This window comes from Triturus cristatus, chromosome 7, assembly GCF_964204655.1.
Source record: "Triturus cristatus chromosome 7, aTriCri1.1, whole genome shotgun sequence".
Classification (NCBI taxonomy): Eukaryota; Metazoa; Chordata; class Amphibia; order Caudata; family Salamandridae; genus Triturus; species Triturus cristatus.
In genome coordinates this window covers 1,797,374,719-1,797,384,820 of record NC_140590.1, presented here as the reverse complement: position 1 = coordinate 1,797,384,820, position 10,102 = coordinate 1,797,374,719, and the positions used below count along the sequence as shown (strand labels likewise).

Below are 10,102 nucleotides of genomic sequence, written 5' to 3'. Positions count from 1 at the left end.
AAACACTTTGTGTAATACACACATAGCGCCAAGTGTTCGTAAATCTGAGCTAACATGTTTACTTTTAGTGTAAAGAGTTCTAACATGCAAAACCCAATGACAACTATTGTCTAAAGGTTCAGTCTGAACATTTAATCAGATTCAAGATATTATGCTGCAAAATCATGTACATTAAAAATGGTAATGGATTCTGTATTCTAATTTTATGTCAACTAATAACTGTTCTTGACATATACATGTTTGTATTGTTTCTTTTCTTTCATTGGCAATTAGCTATTTACTCATTTGCTAGGACATTCAATAATGCTAATATCTAAAATTATGCAATGGTTTGATAAACTAAAATGCTCAGTAATATTCGTTCCAATATCAAAATGAGGTCTTGGTATAGTGTAATTGTAAAATACTTGAGATTAGTTCACCAAGCATCAATCTATCTTATTTATCAGATCATATATACAAATGGTCTTAATTTATTTTCATTCAATATGAACTAGGCAGCCTAAAACAGTGAACGTGTAGTTCTACATGTAAATTGTCTTGCATTCACTGTCTTCTTTAAAGCATTTTTAAACATTGTGTTTTTCAGGCTATAGATAATTGGGTTACACAGGGGGGTGACAGCAATATAAGACAATGAGGAAATTTTATTGTCTCTCATGGAATATGTTGTTGTGGGACGCACGTAGGTACCAAAAATAGAACCATAGAATAAAACCACTACAGTGAGATGTGACACACATGTAGAGAAGGTCTTCTGCCTCCCCTCCTTAGATTTTATTTTCATGATGGATGCGGCGATGTTGATATAAGAAATTATGATTAAAGAAAAGGACGTTAAAGCCACTAGGGCACCCACAAAATAGGTAAGGGTCTCAATTGAGTCTTTATTGCTACAAGAAATCTTCAATAAGGCTGTGATGTCACAGAAAAAGTGGTTGATTGTGTGGGTTGCACAGAAAGAGAGATGAGAGAATAATACTGTGTGTGCTGATGGTATCAAGAAACTTGATACCCAGGTTCCCAAAGCCAGCTGGACGCACACAGATGTGTTCAAGATTGTCATGTAATGTAAGGGATGGCAGATGGCCACATACCTATCGTAGGCCATTACTGAGAGAAGGAGATATTCTACAACCACCATGACCATGAAAAAGTACACTTGAACAAGGCACTCAGTAAAAGAAACCCGTGTGCCCTCCTGAAAGAAGTGAGCCAGCATCTGTGGGAAAATGACTGAGGTGTAACAGATATCATTGAAGGACAAATTAGTGAGGAAGAAATACATGGGTGTGTGCAGATGTGAATTAGAGCAAACTGTTGCAATGATTAGAATATTTCCCATCAGAGTTAAGAGGTAAATCAGTAAAAATGCAGCAAAAAGAGGAACTTGGAGATGGGGAAAATCTGAAAATCCTACAATCAGGAAGTCCTTCATTGAGCTCCGGTTGTCTTCTTTCATTTTTCCAAAGATGCAGGAAAGCTTGATGGTGAAGACAACTGCAAACAAACACAAGCACTGTCAATGTAACTGCTGGTCGAAGGCACAGGACAGGAGGTTGCCCCAAAAGTCATTCAAGTGTATATCAATAAATAGAACATTGGCATTGTTTCATCATCTGTTTTTCCATCTTTAATTCAAATTACTTTCCTACATTTATAGTGCAATGATGATAGGCAGTATTTGACCTGTTCACCTATGTGCATGAACTGCAGATCACAGCTCACAATCTACAGAAGCTGGACAGGCGGGTTTATCCTTACACAGTCTTGCATTTACATATATTTAGATGCGTTTTCCTCCATATACATGGCACAACTGTGGCAGTACGCATTAGGTAAACAGGTTAGTATAGGTTTAGTTAGTGATGTCGTAGTAGAAGAAAACTGTTATTCTTAGATGGAAAAATTAAACAACCAAAGCTAGTTGAGTATTGGCTTTCAAAGATTAACTAGAAACAATGGTAATGACTGTGCACAAACCAAATGCATGCATAGGAAGAAAAAGACAGTAAAGTTTATAGCACAATATGAAATATGTTTACAAAATCAAGAACATGTTCTGCGTGTTGTTGAGTCAGAGAAACTTTAATGGGAAACCCACACATCTACAAAATGTGAAGCAAATTTACTTCATAAAGGAATGTACTTTGTCATAGTTCACAACAATTTTAGACGTATATATTTGTCAGAGAAAGTGATATATATGCTAAGACTCAAACAAAACTCTTAATAAGTAAAACTCAGGGGCATATGCATAGAAAAGTCATTCAGTGCAGGGCAGCAAGCCACCTTGCTGCTCTGAATGATAGGGAAATGGAAGAAATGTGCTGTATTTAACACAATACGGCAATTCCTGCACACTGACCCTGAGCCTAGCATGATTAGTGCAAGGGTGTATGCAGTGTACGCAGGATTATGTTTGCGCAGGAAGGGACACCTTCCTGCACAAAAACAATCCCATGAGGCATTTTCCTCTTTCTAGGTGTGCTGTAGAATGCAGTGCAGCAATTTAAGCTCAGTTGCGTTACTTTGAATTTAACAAGCCACTTAGTGACATGCAAGAGGGATTTGCATGTCTTAATACACTTAACCTATGAGTTGCATCGCCTTTGTGCCCCAGAGCGATGCAACTCATTGGTAAATATTGCCCTTATTGTAATAGTATAAATAAGTAAAGCATGGTCCATATGATATCATGGAGCACGGCCGAGCATCTGTTTTTTGAGCCTGTAGTGCGTAAAGTCAATTCATTTACCTCAATATTTATCTGCATGCATTATTGAAAACAGTACAGCTCAGAAGTAGAAAAGGGAACACCTTGCTCATTCTTACCATGCCAAGAAATGTTGGGTGAAGTAAATTCAATTTCCCTCCGGTCGGCAGAAACAAACAGGTACTCAGCTCTGCGCTGAGCACCATTACCTATTATGATAGGCTCCTGAGGTGAAATATCTTTACACACTGAAGGTGCATAAAAGCATGGACTCAGCTATACAAAAAGCTGCAAAGTCCATCATGATACAGTCCTTTAGGTGAAATTAGTTCACTTCACACACTGCAAGTGCAACTAAATAGGCTCTCAGCTTTGTATCAATGATTCTGTCCTGATCTGTTATGCTTGCAGGACTCAAACACATTTATAACCACACAGGTAGCTGCATTGAAACTTGATGGATACTATATTCTCATGAAATAGAAATGTATTTGTAGCTAATAAAACAGTCAAAATCGCACACGGCCCAAGATCAATGATGATGCAGATAAAAGGAATTTCTGTTCTCACAATTAAGTCAATCAAATTATATCAAACATATGTAGTGCTCAGCTGCCCCAGAGGACATCTCAGTCTGAGAAACAGACTGCAAGGCACTAATCCAGTTGAACCATAATCATTAAACAGCCATGTCTTAAGTTGTGATCTGAAATGATTATTATTGGCCATTTAATGCAATGAAAGATGAAGCTCATTCCTGGCCTAGGATGCCGAATGAGAAAACGGACAGCCACCATAAGTGGCCGTCTGACACTGGGTGTTGTAAATAAAAGAGCATCTGAACATCTTCCAGGTTGGTAATGGCTAAGCCCGTTGCCAAGATGCTTGGTGGTGGTCTTGTAAAAGGCTCAGTGGGCTATTGACAATTCTTTGATGAGAATCCTTTCTTTACGTTCACCCGGTGTAACTATTTAAAATCAGTAAGATTAACCAGGCAGCCTTATTATGCACTATCTGTAGTCAATCAACCAAGCAGTTTGGAACTCTAAATACAAAGCATTCTCATAGTGGATCATTGAGATTATTGTTGTGTAAAACAGTTGTTTTCTGTGTTTCCATGGAGAGGATCTTGAAGGTCTTCCTCAGGACCCAGATCATCAATCTGGGGGCTGAAAGACAATTTGTTGTCAAATTGTACCCCCAGATTTATAATTACTATCGTAGGTTTGTTTACCAGACTTAGTTCTTCTGGCCACCAATCAATGGACCAACCCTAAGTATCCTGTACAAACAATAGCACCTCTGTTTAGACTGAGTTGCACTTCAAGCAACTCTTCCTCATTGACTCAACAACATGGAGCAGGAAGCTCTTCATGGCGAGATGGCAAGATCGACTACTCCTGTCTCCTTGCCGAGGAAAGTGGTAAGCTGGGTATTAGTGGCCTACAAGATTCCTTGTATGCAGTAGAATTCAGTAATGGATGCTAACAGGGTAGAATGCACATTAACAAGCTTAGGACTTAGTGAAGATCAATGCTGCACAAATTATTAAGTGCTTTTGGTGCTAACATCAAAGGTTCAAGCAATACATATTTCTCTCTATTCAAGAGGAAGATTGAATCTATTGCAGCTGCTGACAAAGTGTATGATGGGAAACCATATCAAGCACCACTGACAGATCAAGAAGAATCAAAGCTGTGGTTTACAATTGATCAAAAAAGGACTTGATGAATGAATTCAACTTTAACAGTGCTATTTCAGTGTTATGCCATGGCCCAAAGCCGGATTGAGATAGGTGCAGCAAACCATGATGATCTATGTACTCAGATAGCTGAGCCTTGACTAGCTTTTCAAGAATGTTAGAGGTAGCTGGAAGTACAGTAATAGGCCCGAGGTTTTCTGGGTAAGGCAGGTCTGCTGAGGTTTATTTCAACAGTTTTAATACTGTTGTCTGTTGTTTGTAATCCATGGCAGTTGATAATCAGGTGTTAAACATCTCATTTAGAACCAAGATGATGATAGCCACAACCAGTGCAAGTGGTGCGAAAAGCCAGGAGTCACTGGGCAGCCCAATTTACATCTCAGGACAGTCTGCTTTTAACCCTTCAAAGAAAATATGAAGAGTGTGGTACTACTAGCCTTTGTGGCTTTATAATGGATGGGGCGGATAGAGACTGCTGTATTTTAGCCACTTTCACCTCAAAAAAGTTGAGATATAATCAGAAAGCTATTTGGAAGGAAGGATTCTAGCATCTACCTATCTTCGAATACATGTCTTGGTTGGGTGACAGCTGAGCTTTGCCCATTTCCTCCCGACATTCTTACACAAAGGGACTAAGGTGTTACATTTGCATCCTGATTTCTAATCACCAGGCTGATTGCCCTTCCTGAGTTAGAAGCTGACACGTGCACCCCAATAGGGCTGTGCCTGTCTCAACACAAAGAGCTGATACTTTGTGATCTTCAATGGCCTCTTTGAAGTCTCACCCACTTCGAAGGTACAACTGGTTATACGTACTGACCCCTGACACCACCAAATAAGAACTTTACTGGAACCAAGGACATTCTGCCAGGGAGAAGAACTGCTGTGCTGTAGGAACAACTGCCACATTGCTAACTACAGTACTGTGTTGGTTTGCTGCCTGCTAATTCCAGTACTATAGAAGGGACTGCCACTTTGCAACCTACTTTTCTGTGTTGGCCTGCTGCCTGCTGCTTATTGCCTGGGAGTGAGAAGGAGTGGACTTGTTCTCTACATCCTTGAACCCCAGTTTCTCCAAGGACTTGCTTGCCTTCTGTTTTCTAAAAGACTATGGGCCATATGTAGGTAGCATACAAGTTTCCACTTCTTAAATACCGAACTTTACCGATTCGGTATTTAAGAAGTGGTAACTCGTATGTAGGTATTCAATTGGTAAAAATTACCGATTCGTAGAAATTCGGTAATTACCGAATCGGTATTTACCGATTCGGTAATGAGGCATACCTTCCCATTGATGGGAAGGTATGCCTCATTACCGAATTGGTAAATACCGATTCGGTAATGGGGGGAGCACATGCAAGGGTGGCAGGGTGTCACATTGACACCCTGTTGCACCCCTGAATCGGCCATGTGTGCACATGTGGCGCACATACATGCCCTAAGGGCATGTATGTCTGCCACATTGCACACTTAAACGTGCACAAAAATGTTTTTTTACACATATTCGTCATTTACCACCAACCTTTCGTTGGTGGTAAATAACGAATCCCCACACCCACCACACACTCCCCCTACATCTCAATTCATGATTCGGTATTTACCGAATCGGTAAAATTACCGTTTCGGTAATTTTACCAATTCGGTAAATACCGAATCATGAAATGATCCCCCTACATCTCAAAAGCCTAAATACCGGTCGGTAAAGGTATATTTACCGAAAATCGGCCGTTACCGACTGGTATTAGGCTTCCTACATGAGGCCCTAAATCTACTAATGCTTCAGGCACCTGTGGTCCTACCCATGCCTGAGGTGCCCCCCTCTAGTCCTGGTCGTCAGAAGTGGATTTTGCACCTGGGTCTGTAAAAATCAACGCAGAACAACCATACTCTTTCTGGGAAGAAAAACATCCTGTGCAACATTAGGTCGCTCCCGAAACACAGTGCTGAAGTTTGGGACCTAATCTCTTCCAAACAACCAGATTTATGCTACCTCACAGAAACGTGGTTGAAACCACATTCCACTCCTGCCATAACCTTGGGAGTCCCTAGTGACTATAAAATAGTGAGGCTGGATCGCCCCACTAAAATTGGTGGGGGGATTGCAATTGTACATAAACAGGAAATTGGTATATCGGTTTTAGATGAAATAAGTTCCCCAGAAATTGAATTAATAATTTTTAAAATAATACTGCCATCTAATGACACTCAAAGGGGTGCATTAGTATATCGACCCCCTGGATCGTACAATAATTTCTCTAGCTTATTGATTGAGCTACTTGCCCCATATGTCAATAGTGACAGCGAGTTTATTTTAGTCGGAGACTTTAATGTACACTGTGATAAGTCGGATTGTTGTGAGGCCCAATCCCTACTTCTTGACCTGTCCTCATTGGGCCTTATGAAACGCAACTCTGGGCCCACACATCAGGCAGGCCATACCCTTGACCTGGTATTTTCTAATTTTATGCTGGTCTCTTGTCCACCAGCAAGGCAGGTCAACTGGACAGACCACTATGTTGTGGAATTCCTTACTCCCCACCCGAAACGCATCTCTTCTCGAACTAAACAGTTACCGAGGACACGTAGACAGTGGCACAAAATTACCAATACCACTTTTAAAAATAATTTTTATTGTCCACCTTCTGTTCCTAATGAAAATATTGATACGGCCGTGAAAAATTGTGAAAAAGCTATTGTGGATACTATTGACAAGATTGCCCCTTTTAAACAATTTAAACCCAGACTCACAAATAAACAAGAAATTTGGTTTACTGATCACCTTAGAACGTTAAAATTGCATGCCAGGAAACTTGAAAAGAGATGGAGAACCTCTCACTTGATCGAGGACAAAAATAAATATTGGGACTCACTATCTATATACCACAAAGCCATTCGTGTTGCCCGCAAGACTCACATTGCATCGCAAATCACAGCTGCAGGAAACTCTTCAAGGATTTTGTACCAAGTTCTACAATCCTTTGTTAAACCTGCAGCTTGTGAATCTTCGGACCTTGCATCCCAACAGCTGTGTGACGACATCTCTTGCTTTTTTACGAATAAGATAGATACTATCTACGACAAAATAGTTTGCACCAATAACAAACTGACCACAGATATGGCACCCTTGGGAATAGATGCTGACCCCAATCTGAATAAATTTATGTTAAGCTTTTTTCCACCCATTTCTTTACAAGAGACATCTGCACTAGTATCACGGATTAAAAGTGGTAGCCCTGACGATATCATCCCAGCCAGGATTATGCATGTCCTGACTGACGAGTTGTGCCCCATGATCCAAAGGTTGGTGAATCTCTCTCTGGGCTCAGGCACTGTCCCAAGAGAGTGGAAACGTGCTCTTATCAGGCCTATTAGGAAGAATACTACTATCCCATGGTCCGATCTAACAAATCTCAGGCCCATATCCCTTTTACCATTCTTAGGGAAACTGATCGAAAAATATGTTAATGGTCATCTGTCCAATCATATCGAACTTGTTGGCGGCCTGGACTATTCACAATCAGGGTTCAGGCCGAAACACAGCACAGAGTCTACCTTGCTGTCTGTTACAGACGACTTACATATGTATCAGGACAAGGGTTTCTCAGTAATCCTAGTTCTTTTAGATCTTTCAGCAGCGTTCGACACCGTGTCCCATACCATTCTTATTGACCGGTTGTCGAACGCTGGTATTGAGGATAAAGCCCTTGATTGGCTAAAGAGCTTCCTATCAGGGCGCTCCCAGAGAGTGATCATGGACACGTACCGATCAGCGGAGGTGGAGATATCGAAAGGGGTGCCACAGGGCTCTTGTCTAAGCCCTACCTTATTTAACATCTACGTGGCACCCCTGGCAAGAGTGATGCGCAGCTATGGATTCATTCCAGTATCCTATGCTGATGACACGCAGCTCCTCTTCCCTTTCAAGACCATGTCCGCAGAAATTAAAAACTCCTTTTCTGCGGGCATGAAGGCGGTGGCTAATTGGATGTCTTCCAACTTCCTGCAATGCAATGTCAGTAAGACGGAACTAATGCTGTTTGGAGAAGCCAAACTATTGTGGACCCCTGATTGGTGGCCCCCCGATTTGGGAGTAGCCCCAGAACCCAAACAGGTTGTGAAGAGTTTAGGGATTCGGATGGATCAAGACTTGTCATTTGGACAGCATGCTAACCATACTGCTGGAATTTGTTTCCATACGATTGGCCTGCTACGCAGAGTCTTTCCCTTACTACCGGACTCTTTCAGACGAACTCTGGTCCAGACATTGGTTCTGAGTCGAATTGACTACTGCAATGGCCTGTTGCTTTTTGCCAACGAAAATGTGCTGGCCAAGCTTCAGGTCATTCAAAACACCGCGGCTCGTCTTGTCCTTAATGTTCCTCCAAGAACTGCGTCCAAACCTCTTCTGGAGAAACTGCACTGGCTCTCCATTCGCCAGAGATCTAAGTTCAAGTTATGCTGCTTGATCCATAAATGTTTAAATGGACAAGGACCTATTTATCTTCAGAACAAATTTGTTCCTTATGTTCCAAGTCGTTCACTTAGGTCCAGTAACTGTCTTCTTCTGGTGATTCCCCGTGCAAAGAAATCTAGACACGGTGGTAAAGCGTTATCTATCGTAGGCCCTACCCTATGGAATAGACTTCCTCTTCATCTGAGACAGTGCAAAGAACATCTCACTTTCAGGAAACTCCTGAAGACTGTGTTGTTCAGAAACGAGATCTAGCTCCTATTATTCCTCTGTTTCTACCGGCTCCAGAAAGCGCAGAGATACTCCAGTTGGAGTCGATTCTAGCGCTATACAAACCCACAAATAAAATAAATAAAACTGCTGCAATGCCCTCTGACGCTGTGGCCATTCAATGTTGACACAGGTCCCGACTGAGAGACTTGACAATGATGCACCGCTGATCCAGCACCGATTACGTTGCAGCACCGATCTGAAGACACCCCTGCAAGGTACATGGGCCCTGTAGCCGGTCTGCCCTCCATCACCTCCTGCCTGAACTTTAGATTTACCCCAGTCTAGCGTGACCTCAAGTAACCTTTCAACAATATTAACTTTTAAGCACCTGTTTTGGGTTTTATCTTTCAAAATTCATATCTCAACTTCTACTTATTGGATTGTTGTTTTTTTCTTGTTTTACTCAGATAAAGTTAAATGTTCTCTATCTTCCTAAAGTGGTGTGGAATCTTTTTGCAGTGTTTTCCCTGTGTTACTGTGATTAGAGTGTGAACAGATACTTTACAAATTTCCTCTTAAGGTATGCCTGACTGCTTTATGTGAAGCTACCGAAAAGTGAGCACAGGTTAATTTAGGTTGTATATCCGGCTTATCCTGACTAGAGTTGTGGTCCCTAGTTAGACAGGGTGCAAACCTCTGCCGATAAGGGACCTAATTTCAAACACAGTCTATTCTCCTTCAGGGAAACAGAGCTGATTTAAAAGAAAATGTTCTTTAAAAAAAAAAAAACTCTGAGATGTTTCAGTGGCCCCCTGGGCCATTGAGTACTCTCTCAGAAATGTGTTTCACAATTCACATAAGAGAAAAGGTCCAAAGAGGAGACTTCCCTTTTGCAATCAGCCCACACTATTAGTAGGGTAACTTTTCAGAGGTTTGTTGCAAATCAGCGATTTGTAAGGAATCCCCAAAACATGCCGTTTGCAAATACATAGTAAGTATC

The 10,102-nt window shown here is 41.3% G+C and overlaps 1 protein-coding gene across 1 annotated transcript; it reads right to left on the bottom strand.

Moving 5' to 3' along the window:
* Positions 1–502: 502 nt before the first annotated feature.
* Positions 503–1,462, bottom strand: LOC146813186 (olfactory receptor 1G1-like). Its single transcript, XM_085615294.1, has one exon. It carries the CDS (start codon positions 1,460–1,462, stop codon positions 503–505), a length of 960 nt encoding a protein of 319 aa, XP_085471420.1.
* Between the last annotated feature and the right edge of the window lie 8,640 nt (positions 1,463–10,102).